At 36.5% G+C, this 21,798-nt stretch overlaps 1 protein-coding gene across 1 annotated transcript in view; it reads left to right on the forward strand.

Moving 5' to 3' along the window:
• The window catches only part of MCTP1 (multiple C2 and transmembrane domain containing 1), a 292,860-nt gene that overhangs the window by 106,900 nt on the left and 164,162 nt on the right, over positions 1-21,798 (forward strand). Inside the window, exons 8-9 of the mRNA XM_077755308.1 lie at positions 6,943-7,129; positions 11,845-11,938. Coding sequence (XP_077611434.1) covers positions 6,943-7,129; positions 11,845-11,938 — 281 coding nt within the window. The remainder of the gene's footprint in view (positions 1-6,942; positions 7,130-11,844; positions 11,939-21,798) is intronic.

Raw genomic sequence — 21,798 nt, forward strand, 5'->3', positions numbered from 1 at the left:
TGTGAGGATTAGTTCAGTTAAAACTAGATTATATAATCCGTAAATCCACTTAACGAGGCATATATGAACTACAGTTCAGTGAAAGCAAGTCAGCAAGTAAGGGGGCCACTGTCTACCCATCTATGTTATGTAGCTCCTACCCTTTTCTCAAATACTTATAGGCTATAAGTGACATATCTGATGCATGGGACACCTGTGTTAATGCATATATTAAATTTTTATAAAGCTTGATTCTTGTCCTCTTTTTAAATTTTTAAAAATCCAAATAGTCTTAACATTTACTCCTGCATGCCACTGTACTCACATGTATGTATATGTATACACACAGGGTGTTAAGAACAAGACTATTTCATCTGGGAGGAATATCGTTGGTCATTGGTTCAGGCATGGTAGATAGAAGGGCAAGGGAGAAAAAAAGTGGTAAGAACACTGAAATTTTACTCTGTACTCTTAAAGGGAAATGTCACCAAATAAGTGTGCCATTTTTCTTTCGAGTGACTAAATAAATGCATACAGTTTTTTAAAAGCACAGAGAACTCTAAACTTTCATATGGAAGTCAGAAAACTTTCAAATTCTTGACATCCTTAAATTTCTCTGAGCCTCAATTTCCTCATTTGTGGAATGAGAGAAAGTAGCTTTGACATCTTCAGTTTCGAATCTGTTTTGATTCTTCTATTGATTGAGGAGCTGGGTTCAGCACAGCTTTAAGTTTAGTAAGTTTTTAAACTTTCCAACATCAAACCAGGGCATATGCAATAATATAACCACATATTATATTTAGATAGTACTTTCAACTTTTCAAAGTACTTACCCATCTATTACTCCTGTGTTTTTACAACTCTGTACAAAAAAGACGTTTAATTTTTTTCCCCATTTGATAAGTGAACAGAGCTGATATACAAAAACTTCAAGTGACTTGCATAATATCAGAATGCTAAAGAATAAGCTTTATTAAAACTTCAGTGTTCTGAACCCCTGGCCACAGTCTGAAGCCATTTGAACTTTGTTCAAGGCAACACACTGAGTCTGGTAGTTCTGGGGAAAAGGGGATGAGAAACTAGTAGGCTTAGAATGACTGACTCCCTAAAATCTAATAGAGGCCTGACACATAACAGAGGCCTGATACACTTAACAAACAGTCCATGAATAAATGAGTTAATGAGTGAGCCAAACAAGTATTGGAAAGAAATCAAACCACTTTCTAGGAGGACAGGAGAGGGTGGTAGAATGGGCACATTACACGCTAGCCCTGGTTTGCCACTGTCATGGGGGTAAATTTTGGGCCTCTCTTCACTTCCATATTGTCCATAAGTACTTCAATACTTAATAGAGCACCGACTATATTCTGAGTACTATGCTGGATCCCTGCCATTGAGGTGTCTCGGGATACTGGCAGAGAAAGACAACTGCAGGTTATTTCATTGAGAATTATTAAGTTTAGCAAGTAAAGATAGATATATCAGCCCAGGCAGAGGGTTGGTTTGTCCAAACACAAAGAAACAGGTACACCCTAGCAAGGATGGTGGGAGAATTATCAGCTGTCTGGAATGACTTGAGTTGTAAGTGTGAGTCAGCAAATGACAGCTGATGGTAGGTCATGGAGGGCATCATTGCCTTGCTAAGGATATTCCAGAGATGGTGGCAACTGAGGGGAGGGGCATGGTCAGGTTTGTGTTTTAGACATCTGTTACTGAGGGGATTGAGTTGCGTCAATTGTTTTCTCCATAGCCAAACTCCCTAAAAAACAGAGATTAAGGCAGTGATTAAGTTCTGATGCTTTACTGGGAGATAGAACCCTAAGCATTGAGAGTAAGAGACAAAGACCATAAGTCAGGGAAGACTAGGAGGCAATGCAAGGCAGTATATTACTGCAATGGCCACTGTTTCCTAAGTTTCAGAGACACTGCTGGTTGCTAGGCACTCACCTGGCCACATGTGGACAGGCAATCTGGAGAATTACCCTTTGAAACAGTCTGTGAGAGGGAGGAAAGTGTGGGGAGTTACCTTCCCGTCTCCTATTCCATGAATCTAAGTTCACCCCACGAGAAGGCTATTGTTGCATCTGGTTTCTTTGGCACTTGATCAGGGAGCCAGATTCCACAACCCACAGTATGGCTTTTCATCCAAGTGAAGAAGTGGTCTGAGAAGCCAGAAACTCGGGGCATGTGGCAATAAGTTTTCAAACCTACATGTGGAACCACAATATGAAAACAGATGTTAGAGGAGCCATTCTTTGAGTTAGAGAGGGGAGTCCACACTCTAGTTTTTCACCATTGTCCCCTCCATGGCGACTTTTGAGGTACCCCTTAGTGCTCCTTGGAAGACAATCTGAAAATAGATTATCTGCCCTCCAGCAGCAACATAAAGACTTTTCTGGAAGTGTGTATCATACATTTGAAGAATAATATTTCATTTCCGGTATTTCATTGCCTAAAAGATGAATTTGTTTTCTTAGTTTTTTGGTTTGTGGAATTGCAAGGAAAGGATGTGAACAAGTGTACACATGGATAGAGTTGTAATGCATTGTGAAATTTGGGGTTTTTTAGTTCATTTACCTCATATCACAGATGAGGAAACTGGAAGTCAAGAGGATACATTTTCTTGGAAAAGGTCATACAAATAATCAGTGACAGATTGAAGGCTAAAACAAAAGGAATCTGGCTCCCAATTCTGGCTTCTTTTCCCTGTGTACGTATCCATGTATGTACTTCAGGAGTTCATGAATTTGCTTCATTGCTTTTCAATTTTGCATTTTCATTTTGGCAACAATGTAAAACTATTAATTTATGCCTATTCTGACCATCCAGATGACCGCCAAGGACTTCTATATCCAAAGCGTAGTGAGTCCTTCTATTCTTTAGGAAATACCAGTATGGGGGAGCTAAACACAGGTGAATCTGCCTGTTGGGCTGCTATCCCAGATTATCACAGACTGGGCATATTATAAACAACAGAAATTTATTTCTCACAGTTCTAGAAGCTGGTAAGTGGAAGATGAAGACACCAGCAGATTTTGTGTCTCGTTTCCTGGTTCATAGACTGCTGTGTTTTCTCTGTGTCCTTACATGGCAGAAGGAGTGAAGGATCTCTCTGGGGCCTCTGTTATGAAGGCACTAATCTTATTGATGAAGGTTCTACCCTCATGACCTAATCACCTCACAAAGGCCTCACCTTATAATACCATCACATTGGCCAATAGGTTTCAACATAGGCATTTCGGAGACAAACACTCAAACCATGACACTGATCTGTAGCAAGAAGCACTGAATTTACTTTGGAACAGCCTGTGTTGTGGGAGTTCCATCTTTGTACATATTTATTCAACAGCAACAAAGGGGTAGCAAAGACTTCTTTCCACCAAATTCCAGCCATAATTTGATTTAATACCCACTTAATGTAGACGACAATGATGCTGTAAAGCTAACTTCATTCTCAAGTTAACAGGACAACTTTGCTCAGTTATCAGGCGACATTTCATTTATAACAGCATCTGAGGACTACTCCTGAGCAGAGTTTTTAGATGAAGAGGAGAGCCAAATAACCCCAACTAGCAAAAAGAACCTTGGAGTCATCAATACTCTCTTCTAATATATTTATACAAATAAACATTTTCTACATTAGAATTATTAAAGTCAGAATTCTGAAACATTAAATATAGGATAGAATCTGAGACTATTTCAACAAAAATACTCAATATTGAAACTTTAGTTGCAGCAGAAAAGCATAATCCTCCCTATAAATTTACAATGTTAATTTAAATTTTATTAGTTTCATGGTTTTAAAAATTCATTTTACTGAGTTTATCTTATAAGAGAAATAATTTAGTCTTCTATTGTTTCTATATATTTTAAGAGTATAGTTTATAACATAATTCCATGCTTTAAAACTGAAAAAAAATTCTGTTGAAAACAAGTCCAGATATTACCCAGTTTAATAACCAATGCGAATAGACACACTTCCTCCTGGGATACATGTTTATATAGTGAAGACTAGTGCAGGGAAAAAGCCTAGATCTTGGATTCCATTGTTCCAGGTTCAGGTCCTAGCTCTGCTAATAACTAAGCGTATAGCTCCGTTAAGTCAATATCTTCTCTGGCCTTCATTCAGTTTTCTTTTTGCTAAATTAAAGAGGTTGTAAGGATCACCAATACCTATGCCTGTTGGAACCAGATACAAAATTAAGTGAAATTGACCAATTGTAAATAATAGACAGTGTTAGAGACAGTAGTTACGTCAGAGGACATTTGCTCTGTCTAAATATGTTTTCAATTCAAAACTTTTTCTAGCACTACAAGCAAAAACAACACACGCATGGGCCAGATTGGATCTGAAAGTCACCAATTTGCAATTCTTGCACCAGGTCATCTTTAGAGAACTTTCCCCAAGTCTAGAGCACCAAATGCAGTGACTCTAACATAAACGAGGAGTAGGCCAGCATCCATAACACCAGTATAAAATGGTAATAGCCAAAGAAGAAAATCTTCCAGAAGGCTTTGATGCATTTTAAGAGTGATGCAGTGTCACAGGAAAGAGTAAGGCAAGGATGAGACTGGGAAGTACATGATCCAATTGAGCAAAAGATCTTTCTTGTTCCCCACTTTATCCAACCAAAAGTACTGTGTGAATTGTAATCCCTGTTCAACTCTCTGGTATCATAGTCCCAATCTAATCCAAAGATTTGTTTACATTTAACAAACTCCAGGCTAGGCACGATGCCAGTCACTGGAAAGATCTGTAGAAAAATCATATTGATGTTCTTCCTTTTTATTAGAAAATGCATTTGATTGGTGGCTTTTCACCATCCCATTTTTCTCCTCAATTTGTTCCAGGTGTCAATGACAAAACCTTAATTCCAGTTAAAGTTAGAATATTAGACAGGGAATTGGGTATGTTTTTTCTAGTCTTCAGAGTTTAAGGAGAGAGCATGAAAGTATTTTGAAGTGCATGTTGTATTTGCAGAAACGATGAGGTTATTTGATGTATGTTCTCACTTTAGAAAGATGTTTTCCAGACTTGGTACAGACTCTGATTTCCTGCTCTCAATAGTTAGCATTTACACACATGGACTTTCTGTCACTGACCAGGACATTTCTTTTTCTTTTTGTTTCTTTACTCCTCTTCCTCTCAGATGTTTCTAGTCCCAGCTACCTCTCGTCAGTTTTGATTGGCACAAGTAAAGGGAAAATATCAGACTTTGGTTCAATTTCTAAATGTGTGCATACTAAAGAGATGTTTGAAACTACCTATAAGTGTTAATGCCCTATTTATAAAAATTTAATTTAAAAGGAAAACAATAGGGGTGCCTGGGAGGCTCAGTTGGTTAAGCGTCTGACTTCGGCTCAGGTCATGATCTTACGGTTTGTGAGTTCGAGCCCCGCGTTGGGCTCTGTGCTGACAGCCAGCTCAGAGCCTGGAGCCTGTTTCAGATTCTGTGTCTCCCTCCCTCTCTGATCCTCCCCCTGCTCACATTGTCTCTCTCCCTCTCTCAGAAATAAATAAAACATTTTTAAAAATTTTTTTAAAATAATAAAAATAAAAGGAAAACAATAGACAATAAATCAAGTAAAGAATAAGAAGGAGCAGGCTGCCTGGGTGGCTCTGTCCAACTCTTGATTTCTGCTTAGGTCATGATCCCTGGGTCTTGGAATCAAGCCCCTCAGCAGGCTCTGCACTGAGCATGGAGCCTGCCTAAGATTCTCTCTCTTTGTCTGCTCATGTACCCAGCTCATTCTCTTTCTCAAAAAAAAAAAAGAAAAAAAAAAAAAAAAAAAAAAAGAAGAAGAAAGAAAGAAAAGAGAAGAAAAGAAAAGAATAAGGAACAAAAATTTAATCTGTCCCTGATAGCTGACTTCCCTGTTTATGATGTTACCACATTTATTCTTATAATAGGCTGTTTCCTGTTATAAATGCCTTCTGTTCATATCTGCCCCCCTTTTCTCAGTTTATTGGCTTTGTGATCACCTCCGTATCTTTCTCTTCCAAATCAGTTGACATTTTTATGAAAACATTGTTTAGCTCTGAGCAAGTAGGTTATCATGTGTGGACTGTCGTGGGGGTGCCTGGGTGGCTCAGTCAGTTAAGTGTCCCAACTCTTGATTTCTGCTCAGGTTATGATCCCACCATTTGTGGGTTTGAGCCCCGCGTTGGGCCCCATGCTGGCAGTGTGGAGTTTGCTTGGGATTCTCTCTCTCTCCTTCTCCCTGCCCCTTCCCTGGTCTCTGAGTGGATGAATGAATGAATGAATGAATGAATAAATAAATAAATAAATAAATAAAGCATGGGCTACCATGTTTGAAACCTCTCTTAGAACAACTCTGGTACATAAGCTTTGAGCTATAATGTTTTTGGAGAGTTTGTTTTTATTTACATTTATGCATGGTGTTCTCTGAATAAACTAGTATGGTTTTAAAAATGAAAAATTTATTGTGTCATCATAGTATCTATTTTATTCATTGCTTAATAGCATTTATGAATGAAGGAAGAACACCCATTGTTTTAAAACTTGCACAAGAAGTCAGATTCTTGGTGCTTTGCCTCTTCTAAGACGTTCGTATTAATCTTTCTGTAGGCAAAGCCCCACTAAACTACTCCGTCCAGGGATTGAAAGTCCCCACCGATTTATGAATATGGTCACAATGGGTAGTAAGAATCAGACAAGCATTTTTTGTGTGTCTTACAGGAAATAAGAAATTAGACACTAAAAATAATCAGGGTCTGAATTTTGTGAAGAAAGTATGTTGACGTGAAAGACATATTCTTCCAGTGGTCCAAATACTATGTCTATTGATTTATTTTCCACATAGCTCTGAGCAGCCTGCACTTTCACTGTTTGATGTGACACAAAGAAAGAGAGAAAAAAAGAGAGAAAGAGAAAAAGAGAAAGAGAGAAAGAAAAGGAAAAAAATAAAGCCCACTTGCTAATTCAAAACATTTGTTCCTAGGTGCCAGGTCGACCTGTCGGCTCTCAGTAGGGAGCAGACACACAAGTTGGAGTTGCAGCTGGAAGAGGGTGAGGGGCACCTGGTGCTGCTGGTCACCCTGACAGCTTCGGCCACAGTCAGTATCTCTGACCTCTCCGTCAACTCCCTGGAGGACCAGAAAGAACGGGAGGAAATATTAAGGAGATATGTACGTATGTAACGCTCCTCCTTCAGGGCTATGTGTGACTAGTCGGGGTTGTAAATAATTTACTTGGAGTGACAGAAGTACATCGGAAAAGCTGTCTGACAGATGAATCAGCAGAAACAGAAAGCTGGGCAAATGCAATGGCTGCACTTACCTCTGTAGAATTTCTTGTATTACCCTGATGTCTAGACACCTGGTCTACTCTAGAGTCTCTTCCAAAGCAAGTTCTAGATTCTGAGCATCTCCTCCGTGATTTTGTCACGCAGCACAATTTTCATGCAAGGAAACTTCTCATAAAGGAAAGTCAAGTATACACAGCATTACTTCAAAATTAAGTCATCGACTCTTTGTAATTGCAGTTAAGAATCCTTGGTCTTTCTAAGTCTGAAGTGCAATTAATGGCACCTACATTAATTAGCAGCTTGGTAACAAGAAGATATTCCAGAAACAATTTTTATTTCAACTGCTTAGAAAAGCCTCACTTCATTCCTTTATTTCATTTTAATTGAATGGGAAATGTAGTTAAAAGGAAGCCTCCCTACATTTTGATCAAATGTAGAGAGTGATTGGGTGGGACAGTGAGTCACTATTGACTCAAATTTTACCAAACCAAAATATTCTTACTCAAATCTACCTATTTCCCGGCATCCTCACATAGTGCATTTTCCACCATGTAGTTTTCTCAAATCAGCAGAGAGGGGAGCTCTTACTCCACCATTCTCTCTCAATGGAGACTTGAAAAGTGAATGCCTCGGTATCCGTGAAGCTGGGAAAAAATCTTTTCCACTTAAAATTACAAAGCTTGTATTGTACAGTGCTGCCAGGTGTTTAGAAGGCTCCTCTAGACACTCAGCCATGAAACCAAGCTCTGACTAACAAAGAACTGCTTAATTTTTTTTTAGATTCTAAAATATTCCTATTTGCTGACTGACATCCTTCCAATAACTGAATTTAATAAAGATGTACCTTATCAGGCTGTGCAGATAACATGAAGTGCTGGTACTAATGCTCTACAATATTCTTCAAACAGATTAGCAGGATGTGTGCTTCAGCAAATTTATTCTGGCTATCTCCACTAAATCAGCTGTCTGCTAATGCTTGTACAACTCATCCACCAATGGTGTTATCATAAACAGTTTAATAGAGGTGACTTAGCAAGGCTAGAGAGTATATATTTTTAAACCACCTAAGAGCCCAACGTATTGTTGGGCATCTTCTAATATGTAATTGCAATTATGAAAATTATTTCACATTTTGGAACCCACAAAAACATATTCTGTTACCAGAAGTGAGCCTCATGAATTGAAACAATTTTAAAGGAATTAATTGGTATATTAATATAAAAATTCTAGGTATTATGATACTGTATTTTATGGATGAATATCTGAAACTATCCCATATATTAAAATGATACTGCAGGCTTGGTAATTAGAAATAATCCAACTATCATTGATTCTTTTTCTTTCCTTTTTGTTGGATGGGCTTCCTTAAATCAAGCCATTTCCATTCAGAATTTGAATATTTGTTTCTGCACTTTCTTTCAAATGTTAGTTATTATTTCAATAAAATGTAAAACATTATATGGACGCCCCAGCTAATTCTCAGGTTATATGCTGCTCAATACATTAAAAAGTGAACTGTATTTAAATATACCTTTTTTTTAGCCCTGAATTTCAAGCATAGCCCTGTATTTCCCTCTAGAGTGGTAGCTGCTAAGAAGCTACTGTATGCAGTGAAGCCCATGTGTTATAATTGCTCATAGCAATACAAGGACAGAGACCTGTACCTTCTGGTTTCGGCGTGTTTCCTTTTTATTACACAGATTATGAGATGATGAAATGCTGTATCATGTCTGAAACGTCACTTGTTTCAGAGAAACATAAAATAGGAGCTTATCTGGGGACTTATTTCTATGTTTTCTCAGGAGAACATGTGTATTTTTTAAATTTTAGGTTAAACTTAAGAATTTGATTTGGCAGTGGCCATCATGAGGAAAGTAAACAAATTGCCCCTGAAAAGTCTCTCCATTTCTGTCGCTCAGCTGCTCATTGCAAAGCATTGAAGCCCCACAAATTAAACAGACATTACTGTGAGAGCCATCATTTGATCACCTCATTCTGAAAAGATGGCTAATTCCATTTTTCTTTTTTTTTTCTTTTGGGGGGAGGAAAGCAGAGAAGGTCAATAGGGGGCGGGTAGTAATGGGTAGTAGACCAAGAGCGATTGTATGACCTTTTCAGAACGGGTATGCTGAACCCTTGCTCCCCCTTGTCACAGTTTAAAAACCAGAGGAGCTAGTTTAGAGAAGAAGTTGTTAGCATTCCATTTTTATTATGACATTTCACAGTCATCTGATTTAATGTCCCTTGACCGGATTGTCCACCGTGAGACGATGGGCTTGAAATGTTATTTAGAGCATTGATAAAAGGTGAGCGGTTCTAAGATGACAGCGAGTCATAAGGCTGGTGGTGTGACATTAATTTTCTCCATAACAGAGATGGAATAAGACGTCACGGTGACAAGCTGTCAATCAGCTCTGGCCCCTCAGAGCGTCTCGATGCCATAGGATGGGGTATTGCCTCTCCCGTAATAGAGCTGAACTGAGATGCTCTCCCTGACAGCTGCTGCAGCCATAGAGAAAATATATTATACAGCCTTTCATTAAAAAAATAAAGAGGACTCCTCTCCAGAGCATTTCAATCTTTTCCCATCTATTGAGGGCTGAAAGGATTCACAGCAAATCATAGATTCCTCTGCTATGGAAATTTCGGGCTTCAGAAGACATCCAGGTTTTGAGGCCTTCTAAAATAACCATAAACAACAAGGCGGGAATACATCTTGATGAAGCATTACTGAAAGGTGTATTTTTAAACTGATAAATTTAAGTTTTTTGCTTGTTTTTTTTTTAATTCTTATTATAATCGATGTGTCACTGGCCTAAACAGTTGAAGTTGGCAATAAATTACTGAGTGTCAGCTGACTGGAGGAAATAAAGCCTTCAGACAATAATTACTCCCCCAAATGAGAAGCAGAATATCGGAGCTGAAGCCTCAGAAGCTGTATGTCTGGGCCATGAGGTTACTAGTATGAAATAATTCTCAGCCCGAGGACTGATGATGTTTGTTTTAGACACAGTGAAACTTGGTTGAAATTGCTCTTGAAAATTAAAGGACAGGAACCTTTTGATAAAACTCTTCTCTGTCATTAGGATAGGGGGCTTACCTGGGGTATAAAACTCTGTAAACTCTGAGATAAGGGCACGGTTCTCAAACCTGGTGTTTCTACATTAGGAAGACGACATGCCTACAAACCTCTGAGTTATAATACCCGCTGTGTAAAGTCCCCACTGTTAAACCCTTAACTTACAGGAATGTAAATGAAGAGAGAAGTGCATTTTTACTGAACGCTGTCCTCTGGGTAGTTTAAATAGATTTTTGGTGATAAGAAACTGTTTAAAAACAATAAAAGATTAAGCACTAATCCTGTGCTCAATGCTCTTAAAAGTTAGGCTCTGAGATTATACATATATCTGCATTTCTTCCTCTCAATGTACCAAGGTCATAGCTTCAGTGTAAACACTGACTAGTCATACAAGACTGATAAAGTTAATATCTCAGTAAGCTTCTGCTTGTCAGTATTCTCACATTCTTAATATAAGGATGGGAATGTTCTTTGGTAACAGTTTGATGACTTTGTTAGGTTATGCTCCCTGGTCTTAGAGGATTATGATACAGGAGTACCTTTGATTTACTTAGAAGAAATGCCTGTCTTGTTATAAGAAAAATGCTATGAAGTGCAAATAAACAAATGCGTATGGATATTCTGTGTCAATACTTACTCCTTAAGTATTTGTGCCCATTAATTGGAGTTCTGAATTATTGCATTAGTAGCCCTCTTTTCATGCCTTCAGGTACTATACTTCCCAAAACACCGCCATTATTAATTTATGAAATTAAATAGGTTTTATTCTTTGGATCTGATTTGTCTGTTAAAATTTCTCTACTTCTACACATACTATAATGGCCAATAAAGTTATAAACTTAAGAAAAGTTATTCATCACTTTTTAACTTATTTTTAGTGATCAATTTGATTTAATTTAGAAGATTATATATGATATTTTTCCCAAAAGGCTTATAGAATGATGTCAAATTTTTGAATTAAATATTACAAACCATTTCTCCATTAATTTAACCTTCATCTAGGACATGATATTTCCAAAACTCGCCAAGAACAAAATAGTAAAAAAAAAAAATTATGTTGACTTTCTTAATTCTAAAGGCTGCAGTGTGTTACATAACCAACAATTTAAGACTCAATGTTAATAATCAATCATTAGTCTCCAAACCATCATACCCATTGATGAAACATTTCTTTGAGTTCTTAAGGAGTTTGAAGAATGAAAGTAGGCATATACTATTCTATATTTTATTGTTCACCATCTACTGATAATTATTTATAGAAAGGCATGTGGTATTTTTTATTCTTTCAAAGAGTCTTGTAGAACAACGATTATCTATGTAGATATATATGTGTGTGCCTATGCCTATGTACTTGTTAATGATGGTGGAAGGGTAGTCTGTACTGAAGAAACACAAATTTCCCTTTGAATCACTTAAGCAGCATCCTGAGATCAGTCATAAAACTTAGTGTTTTCTCAGCACACTCTTTGAGACTCACTAGGACCTCTCTTTCTTAATATCGATGTTGGGTCTTTCAGAGCCCATTGCGGATATTTCACAACCTGAAAGATGTGGGATTTCTCCAGGTGAAAGTGGTCAGAGCAGAAGGGTTAATGGTCGCCGACGTCACAGGTAAGAAATGAGGCAATTCTCCTTTTGTCTATGTTTATATATATATAACATATATATATATTATATATATATAATATATATAATTATATAAATATATATTATATATATTATATATATTTATATAATTATATATATATCTCATGCAGGNCAACCTGACTGGATCATTGAAGTAAATAGTATAAATACGAAGTTTCAGCTTTGATCTTACAGGATTTGCCACCCACTCAGTTTTATACTGGCTCTGCTTTCTGAAAGAAGAGTAATGTATTAAAAGTAAACAATAAATGACTTTTGAATCATTGCCTTCTCCACAGTTTGCCTAACGTAATGGAAATGTTTCTTCCCTGGTTTCATCATTTCAGCATCTTGGAGTATGGTATATCTTCTTCTATTGGGAAGAATCACTCTTTTTGTTGTTCAAGTTCCTTAGGACATCCCAGAGATAATACTGGGTCTAAACTAAGTACATTGTTCTAATTTTTTAAGAAAGAAATGAGCTTGTAAAAACACTGAAATCAGTCTTACCTCTTAAGGCTTCCTGATTTAGATACTGCTGCTTCTGTGACGTACTAATTAATTAACAAATGCTTATTATTTCATCAATTTCCAGAGTTAAATTGCTTTAAATTTGCAATTATGTGATCACTCCTTTTGGGGAATATTATACCATTTCTCCAGTTGTCTGTCTCAAGGTTGGTTATCCATCTCGACAAATTTTTGTGTAAATTTTGCTATTCCTGAAAAAAAGCATCCACTTATAAGTTGTAGAAGTGTGCTTACCATTGTAATGTTCAGCAAGTTGATCCTAATAAGGTACCAGACTTACCTGAAGGGGAGAAATGTGCTTTTCCTACCATCTCAGAGCTTGTAAATCGATTACATGATTGTTGGTACCCTTCTTTAATTCCTCAAATCTAAACAGAACAGAATCAAAACCCAATTAAAAGATTACATGCATTAAAACTAAAATAGCAGATGCCTGCTCCAAAATGGCAACCGTTTAAACATTTTAATATTTGCGTAGTATTGGCTGACTATTGTGTGATAAAAATGAAAATGTTGAGAGTTTACAGTTTCTTTAAACAGGTGATTATCAACTGATTTGTAACCAAGAAGTTAATAACAACTGTCAAATATTCTTTCAAAATAGGCATACTTGAAAATAGGGAGAGAGTAATTTGTAATCTTTTTGCAGGTACACCCACTTGGTTCCTTGTACTAAACAATTAGTTGAATACTAAGTTTGTTCATTTTCTTTTTGATTTCTGATGTGGATATGCTCATATTCATGTGGACATAATGATTTCATTTTATTTTCTTTTTTATGTTGTATTTATTATTAGAACCAACAGTCAACAATGAATGATTGAGTAACTGCTCTTTTTTTTTTTTTTTTTGGTCCACTTTGGACATGAACTTAAAGACTGGAATAGGAACTCAGTATTGCTTTTATACTACGGAGGTTGCATCTAGCCTCTGATTCCCAGCAGCAGATAAATTCAGGAATTCGTGGCAGTGACATTCACCATCATGGGAGACACCTTCAGTTTTCCTCAGGATTTTCTGTAGGGGAAGGGAGCCCCCAGTGTTGAGCTGAAAACCTCTGAATAATAGGGAGAAACACCTAAAATAATCAGTATCTCAGTGGGCACCTCAGTGCTAAGAATTATTACTGAACATTTATGTATAAAAACATTCCAGTCTCATTTACTTCAAAAGCTTATTCACCTGCCCATTACACAAGTTGAATGTGATTATATAAGTTTGTTTCTCTTGGAGAGAAGCTGTCATTGCTTTTAAAATTCCATGAATATGCAAACTATGTTAACCTACTTGGCCTATATGCCACTATGGAGGTTAAAGTACATGTTCTTTCAAAGCTGTAAAAAATAGATATATTTCTTTCCTAATGGTTCTATGTAAATTAATGTGAATAACAATAGCCTTTTCCCTAGGGATTCAGTGAGACATAATTTTGATCTGGTAAAATGAACTTTAATTTGGGGACTACTAAATAACAGATTCTCCATTTTTTCCCTCCAGTTTTAGGGATATAAATCTAATGATTCCTCATTCCACACTGACCTTATAATCTAATGTGCTCTGAATTGAACAAGAGAGATGTTGAACTATTCAGGGGCAAGAGGATAATTCAGTCTTTGACCTTGCTCACTCTTGAACCTTTTGTGGTCTTTATGACATTTGTGATGGTGGCAGAAACTGAGGATCATATATTTAAGTAAGAAAGGCCTGAATATACTACCGACTTTTAAAATAATCCTTACTTCCCAAAAGGGTAAAAATGTATAGGTATACTGATCCTTCCTGGTCTTTACCATTAAATTTGGAGCACAAATAAGCTCTTTGTATACTTGCTTTTTTACTTGTTCAAAGGAGAACTTTAAAAATATCCTGTACATCCTAGTGATAATCACAGTAACGCTCTACAAGATACTCAGCCACAGTTTGAAAAACAGAAATTGAGTCAATGGTGCTGTCTTCAAATCCTCAAATTAGCATCCATTTAGGAGTGTTGTGGATGGAGAGGGGAGATTTTAAATCACTGATAGCTCTCTGAACTAAACAAAGAGTATTTTCTGACCTGGTATAAATGAGGCTATTATTATAAGATACTTAGTTGGCTGCAGAACACTTTTTTTCTAGCACAGTCTAACAAGACAAACATATATTTGAGCAACTTGGCTCTACTTTTAAATGTTTAATGATCAGAACATAAAGTCAAACTTCCATAGTTGAAGCAAAAAAAATTTAAATTACGGTATTCCATCATTTAACATGGGCACAGGAAAAAGAGATTCCATAATCTTTTAAGTAGCCATCAATCTTACTGCAGTTACAAAGAATTTTTTTCCTTTCAAAATGTAAAATTTTTCTTTTGTTACAACACATTCATTGAGTAACATTGTGATACTGTATTAACTCTGTGTGAATAAAGAGCAATTGAGACTCTCTTTGAATGAGTGAGTACAAAGCACAAATTACTTTTTAATGAAACCCTCAATTCTTTCCCTTTCCACAAAAAGCCTATAGCCTTGTTCAGCTGAACACTCCTACAGTAGGGTCACTTCAGTTAAGCCCCTAATAAACTGTTGATAGTTGAGGGTAGTTTTTTCTTCAGTCTCAATAGCCCAGTGTTGGACAGTGCACTTCAAATCATTAAGGTTAATACAGATTTAAAAAAGAGATTAACTCTGGTGGTTAAGGCCTCAATTTACAACTCCCACACATACACATGCATTGAGCAAGGCACAAGAGTGGATTGAAATTTCAGTCAAATTGTGGGCAGCCTTTCACAGCCTGAGAAAGAGGCACTCTGGTTTTCAAAGTTGATCGGCTAAATTCTTCGTGAGGCAGAAAGTTTGATTAAGTGAAAAATACTTTGCGGTACAACTTACTTACCTTCCAACTAAGCAGTGAAAAGGTGAATGTCTTTCTGTACCATCAAAGCAAAACCTAGACACTGTCTGGCCCTGCGTTCACTGGGGAAAATTCTATCCCTAAATCAAGTATTCCTTAAAACTGGACAGTTTGTGAGGAGAGAAAGACCACTGGAGTTGGGGGGGGGGAAGGATTTTTTTTTTTTAAGGTGGTGGGAAACAGTTCATGTTGGGACTTGTCTTTTCTGGCTTCTAATTATCCTCTTCCTTGGACGGGGCCTAATTTCTGCTTTCAACAGAACATTTCAAGTCTTCTGTATCGAGTGAGGCTTTCTTCACAGAGTATTTAGACCTGGCCTATGGGTTCTTTCAAGTTCTAAGAGAAGAAAGAGAAAAGGGTTCTTCTCTCCAGCCCCTCCCCTGCATTTTCCCCTGGGTTGTGTTTTTGAGTTCCCGAGGAAGAGGTCACAGCCTCCCCAGGGATACCAGCCACTCAGGTTCAGAAACAGTGATATGGGGGAACTGCAAAACCCTTTCAAAAGATGCCCTACCTTTTCACTGTATTAAAAGGAACACTAATATAAAACTTCTCCACCCCAGGTGAATTGATCTCTCAAGTTAATGCACCATCTCTTTCAGGAAACAATAGAGGGAGAGGGAGAGAAAAAGGAAGAGAGGGAGAGAATTTTATAATTAACATAATCTGTCACTGACACAGTCCCATCAAATGAGTATATCTTTTTCTAAAACAAGGCTACACAGAAAGACCTGTGACTCACCAGCCCCATGGTCTAGAAACCTACTAGTTATTAAGGGAGATGTTTACTACCCCTTTATTTGCATAGATTTTCCCCATGTTTTTCTTTAGGAAAACTGTCTTCATTGTTGGAAAATATTTAAGTAACAAAACAGCAGAAAAAGACATGCTACAGTTTTTTTTATCAGCTTCCGTGAGAGTCTTATTATCTTAAGAAATAACAGTTAGCAGCTCAGATTCATTAGCAGAGCTAAATTTAAGCCCCATTTGACAGGCTGCCTAGAAAACATTTTGTTTTGCTGTCTGTGGGCTTTAATTAAGATGTGTTTTATTTCAGTCCTCNTTCTGCGCAGTCCGGCGTTCCCTGGGGAACCGTTCAACTCATGAGGTCTGATTTCACACTTCCAGGATGCCTCAGCTCTCTTAACAATGACAGGGAGACAAAGCCCTTTAGAGCAGGCCGCATGGGGACTTGTTTAAATTGGAAACCAGAGAGGAGTCAAGGAACAAGGTTATAGGCTACAGAATAGTGCTTTTAATAAAGAGCTCACAGCTCTGGCTCAGCTCAAAGAGGTCTACCTCTGTACAATTAATTGAGCCATTTATCTGGAGCATCTTAGGCCTCTACTTTCTCACAGAATTGCGTGGTAAATATCAGCTAAGAAGCAAATGAGATATGCATGAAATGAATTTTAACACTTTGATTACTGTGCTTCCAGTCTTCATTAAAAGTAAATTTATTTGTATTTCTGACCTCATTATCAGTAGGCTGCCTGCATTTTTATTGGTTCCTGTGATTTCCAGCTTGAGTATGTCATGAAGGTATATTTTATACAGAGATTTGGATTTATTATTCTTGGTATTTTCCCTGAACATTATGGGTCTATTCAGAGAAAGAAAATGAAAAGGTGGCTGTACAGAAAAAGGCAAGTCTGTTCTTTGAAAGTTTTATATACAGTTGGAGAAATGCCAAGCACATATATTTAACATAGATAAGATATTGTCCTTTAAAAAAATTAACTTTTTGTGGGTTACCCAAGCGAACTGCATGAGATATATTCAGTTGTTGCTTGAGTGGACCTCAGAATACAAGAGCTCTACTGGAAGAAGTGGGATTACTGCTTCTCTTATAGAACTAGAGCAGCTTGAATGCTTAATAGCATGTGCCTTTAATGATATCATCACGTTTAATAATATTGATGATATTTGATGAATGCAGCCTTAGATTTTATGGTCATTATTTAAAGCCTGTTTGGAAGATGAGAAAATATATCTCCCTTAAATGCTACATAATTCCATTGATAGTATCATATAGCATATGGTGCAAGTCCTTCATATTTGTGAATTAGCAAAGGTGAAATCATTTACCAAATGAAAGGGGCTTGTGTATGGATATCATTCTTAATTTGTTTAACTTTTGCTATCTTGAAATCTTAAAATTATATTGATTGTTTGAAACAAAAACACCTAAGTTTTACATAAACTGTTCTGAAAATTTCCCAAGCAAAGTATGCTTTATTTCCATTACATAAACTAATGATGTCCCTATTTGCTTTTTAAGAATTAAGCTTATAGAAGATTAAAAGCAGATAGTGTAGTTTGAAAACAAACATCATCCAATTTATAATGCATCAGAAATACCCAACACGTGACAGTCTTATCACTATACTATGCCTAGTTTAGAGAACGTTACATACATATATGTTAAATGTCTACATACTATAGAAATACTTTCCTTAAGGATGAAATTAAACAAATGAAGGTATCACAAGGAGAGGAAGCAAATCATTCCTTTTCATTCTTTTTTTGGTTCTTTGTTCATTTATGTCAACATAGCTCACATAGAAATAAAAGTTGTTTCCTTTTAGTGCTTGCATTTTTACAAAACTAAATCATATTCTAATTTTGGAAATGTGAACGTGTTTTACTAAAACCAAACAGTGAATATTAAATATTTGTGAAAAGAGGAATTAAAATGATAATTTACCCCAGAGGCTACTGAGGCTGAGTTTGAACTAGTGTTTTATATGGAATGTGGAACTCATGTGTGATTCATATGCAGGTCACACGGTCAGGAGATCCTGCTCTGGAAGAATAGGTGGGATGACAAAAGAGATTAATAATTGGGTTTGATATGCTCTAGAGGTGAAGGACTATGGGCTGAGAAAGTGGTGGTCCCACTCTCAATGGGAAATGAGGAAAAGAAATACTATGAAGTAATTAATTGAGTTCTGTGGAAGTAAGATTACAAAATGATCCCTTGAGTAAAGAAGTAGAGAATTGGTGTTATGGCTTGGATGGCTGGCTTCATGATTCCATTCAGTGCTTGAAGAAATGCTTTCAGATGCTAGAACCATTGTTTAAAATTAAGCTTTTTTATTTTTTGTTATGATATAGTCGTGTAAATAAGCAATACATTTCCTAGAATGATGGATTAGGGAACTGGTGCAAACAGAGAGGATCTGGATTTAACTAGACTTTTGGAAAACAAAACTACCATAGGAATATTTGGGTTATGTGATGGTAGAGTTAGGTGCGTAAGTGATTGAATAGCCAAGCCCAAAGAGTGATTGCTGTAAAGGATTGATGTCAGTGAGGATGCCGAATGGAGGAATACAGAGCTCTGTTCTTAGTGTAACATGGTCAATCTATTTACTAGTGACTTTGAAGAGATAATTAAGGGCTTCCTTATCAAACTTGCTAAGAGGGATAGTTAACTGTATACTATATGGCATATGTTATTTGTTTATACTATACGTATATATTATATATTTAGATTTTTAAATAGTTATATAGTACTATGGTATTTATACATAATATATACATATTCGTATCTTCATACATATGTGTAATAACCTAGTTCAGAATAATAGGGTTAGTTCAACAAGGTGAGCATTAAACAGTATATGAAAAAGCCTTACTGGGACATAAAACGGTGATGTCCTGCATTAACGGTAGAAAATATGGGGGGGAAATTAGGGTTTGCATTGAGTTTAGCTCTTGTGAGAGTGAATTATACATATATCGATTTTGTTACATTGGTTTTTTTTAAATGTTTTAAAATGTTTTATTTATTTTTGAGAGAGAGATAGAGATGTGAGCAAGGGAGGGTCAGAGAGAGAGAGAGGGAGATACAGAATCCAAAGACAGGCTCCAGGCTCTGAGCTAGCTGTCAGCACAGAGCCCGACGCAGGGCTTGAACTGTGAGATATGACCTGAGCCGAAGTAGGAAGCTTAACCAACTGAGCCACCCAGGCACCCCTACATTGTTTCTCAATATACAAATTACAAATTTGTTACATTGAATCAAAGGGAAATGTTGAGAATGATACTCACCTCTGGACTCCTCAGACACACTGGGGTATGAATTCAGTGTTGGAAGCTATTCTTTAAACAAAGACATTGACAAACAAAACAGAATTTATTCTCAATGGGGATATCTGGTGTTTTAAAATCAAGTCAGTTGAGAATAGCTCCAGGGAAATGATCATAATAATAATTAAAAAAAAAAAAAGTGGCAGCTAACATTAATGGAGTCCTTATCACATGTCAAACACTACCCTGAGCTTGGAACAAGGGTTAATACAATCTTACAACAACCTAATTAGTTCCTGTTGTTATGCCCACTTTACAAATTAGAAAACTGAGATGTGGAGGGGTTAATTAGCAAATGTCCACATTAGCATGTGGAGAAGACACTGTGACAATTAATTATGCTACTTGAACTTGCTGTCTGCAGCAGCAAAACATACTCCACACGCTCTCAGTTAAATGAATACTAATATAAAATCTTAGGCAAGTACATCTGACTGGTTTGGCCACATGCACATCTGCAACCCTAGCTGCAAGGGAGTCTAAAAATGTGATTTTGGCCTTTACAGCCTCTCTGGTTTAGGAAGAGACACCAGAATTAGAATAGATGCTCAGTAAGCCATCCACATTAACTAGTGCAGGAGGCCAGGTAATAATGAACATTGATCAGATACTCAAAGTGGCAGATGCTATAGTCTCACTTTGCACCCATTTTTTTCATTTCAACTTAAAAATGACCACAGAGGGCAAATCATAACATAGGTAAATGTAACAGAGACATAATTTTTGTATATTGTAAAGAAGCACTTCCCCAAAATTATAATTGCCAAATATAATTTATATGATTGCCAAGTACACACTTATACATATGTATATAAACACTTCCCTAAAATTATAATTGCCATATATATATATATATACACATATATGTACATATGCCACATATATATATATAGACACACATTTCAGAATAGTCCTCTNATGTATATAAACACTTCCATAAAATTATAATTGCCATATATATATATATATATACACATATATGTACATATGCCAAATATATATATATAGACACACATTTCAGAATAGTCCTCTGGAGGTAATGATTTCCCCATCACTGGCACTGTCAAATCAGAACTTATATATGACTGCCTGGTTGCAGAGAAGATTTAAGTCCTAGGTGAGGTTTTGAACTTGGCCTGTGAGGCATTGTTCCCAGCCCTCAGAATCAGAGATCCTATAATAGGTACTAAGATGAGTAACAGACTCTTGAATGATTAGATATTTTGTAGAAAACAAATAAAAAGACAAAGCTACCTTTTTAAATTTTTTTAATGTTTTTATTTTTGAGAGAGAGATAGAGACAGCATGAGCAGAAGATGGTCAGAGAGAGGAAGACACAGAATCTGAAAACAGGCTCCAGGCTCTGAGCTGTCAGCACAGAGCCTGACATGGGGCTCGATCCCATGAACCATGAGATCATGACCTGAGCCGAAGTTGGACGCTTAAAGGACTAAGCCACCCAGGTGCCCCAAAGATACCCTTTTAAAGACAAAGCTAGACAGATGACAATTTTCAGTTTAATTGCCATATATATATATATAAAATAATAATATATGTATATTATATGTATATGTATACATACATGTATATATGTATGTATATACATATATATGTATATATATACATATATATGTATATANGCAACCTCACACTTATTTATGGGGAATCTAATTGAATATATAGTTCCTATAGGTCCTAAAGTATCTACAGGAACATACTAAAACAAAAGAGCTTCTAATATTTATACTTATATTTTTGGACAAACAACTTGTGTGTTTCCAGTCTTGTAACAAGTCACTTTCATATAGTTTCTATATTAAATATTAATTGAAATAAAATCTTTAAATGTTTTAACCACAATTTACGTAAACTCTTAAAAGCTTAGACATAATTTTTTCATAGCCTCTCTTCATTTATTAGATCCCATAGTCTCTCTTTTCTTTCTTTTCCAGTTTCTTATCTGTCTCATTCTATTTCTTGTTCTTCTGGCATAAATTTCAAGCTTCCCAGCATACACAGAGAGGGTTCAGGTTTAGGACTCAAGCATGCATCTTGTTACACGCAATACTATAAATATTCCTTTGCATCTAATTCTAGATCCCAAGGGAAATAAATTCATCTTTACATTGTGCTTTGTCTCCCTTGCTCTTAGTCATTGTTCTCACAGGGTTGCCTAAGACCTTCTAGGGATCCCAAAGACCCTTTCAGAGATCTTTTAAAGTCAAAACTATTTCCATAATAATGCTAAGATGTTATTTGCCTTTTTCCCACTCATTTGTTCATGAATGGACAATGAAATTTTTCAAAGGTTGTATTTTTTATTGCTCTGA

Source organism: Crocuta crocuta, unplaced genomic scaffold (assembly GCF_008692635.1).
Source record: "Crocuta crocuta isolate KB4526 unplaced genomic scaffold, BGI_CrCroc_1.0 scaffold42, whole genome shotgun sequence".
Taxonomy (NCBI): Eukaryota; Metazoa; Chordata; class Mammalia; order Carnivora; family Hyaenidae; genus Crocuta; species Crocuta crocuta.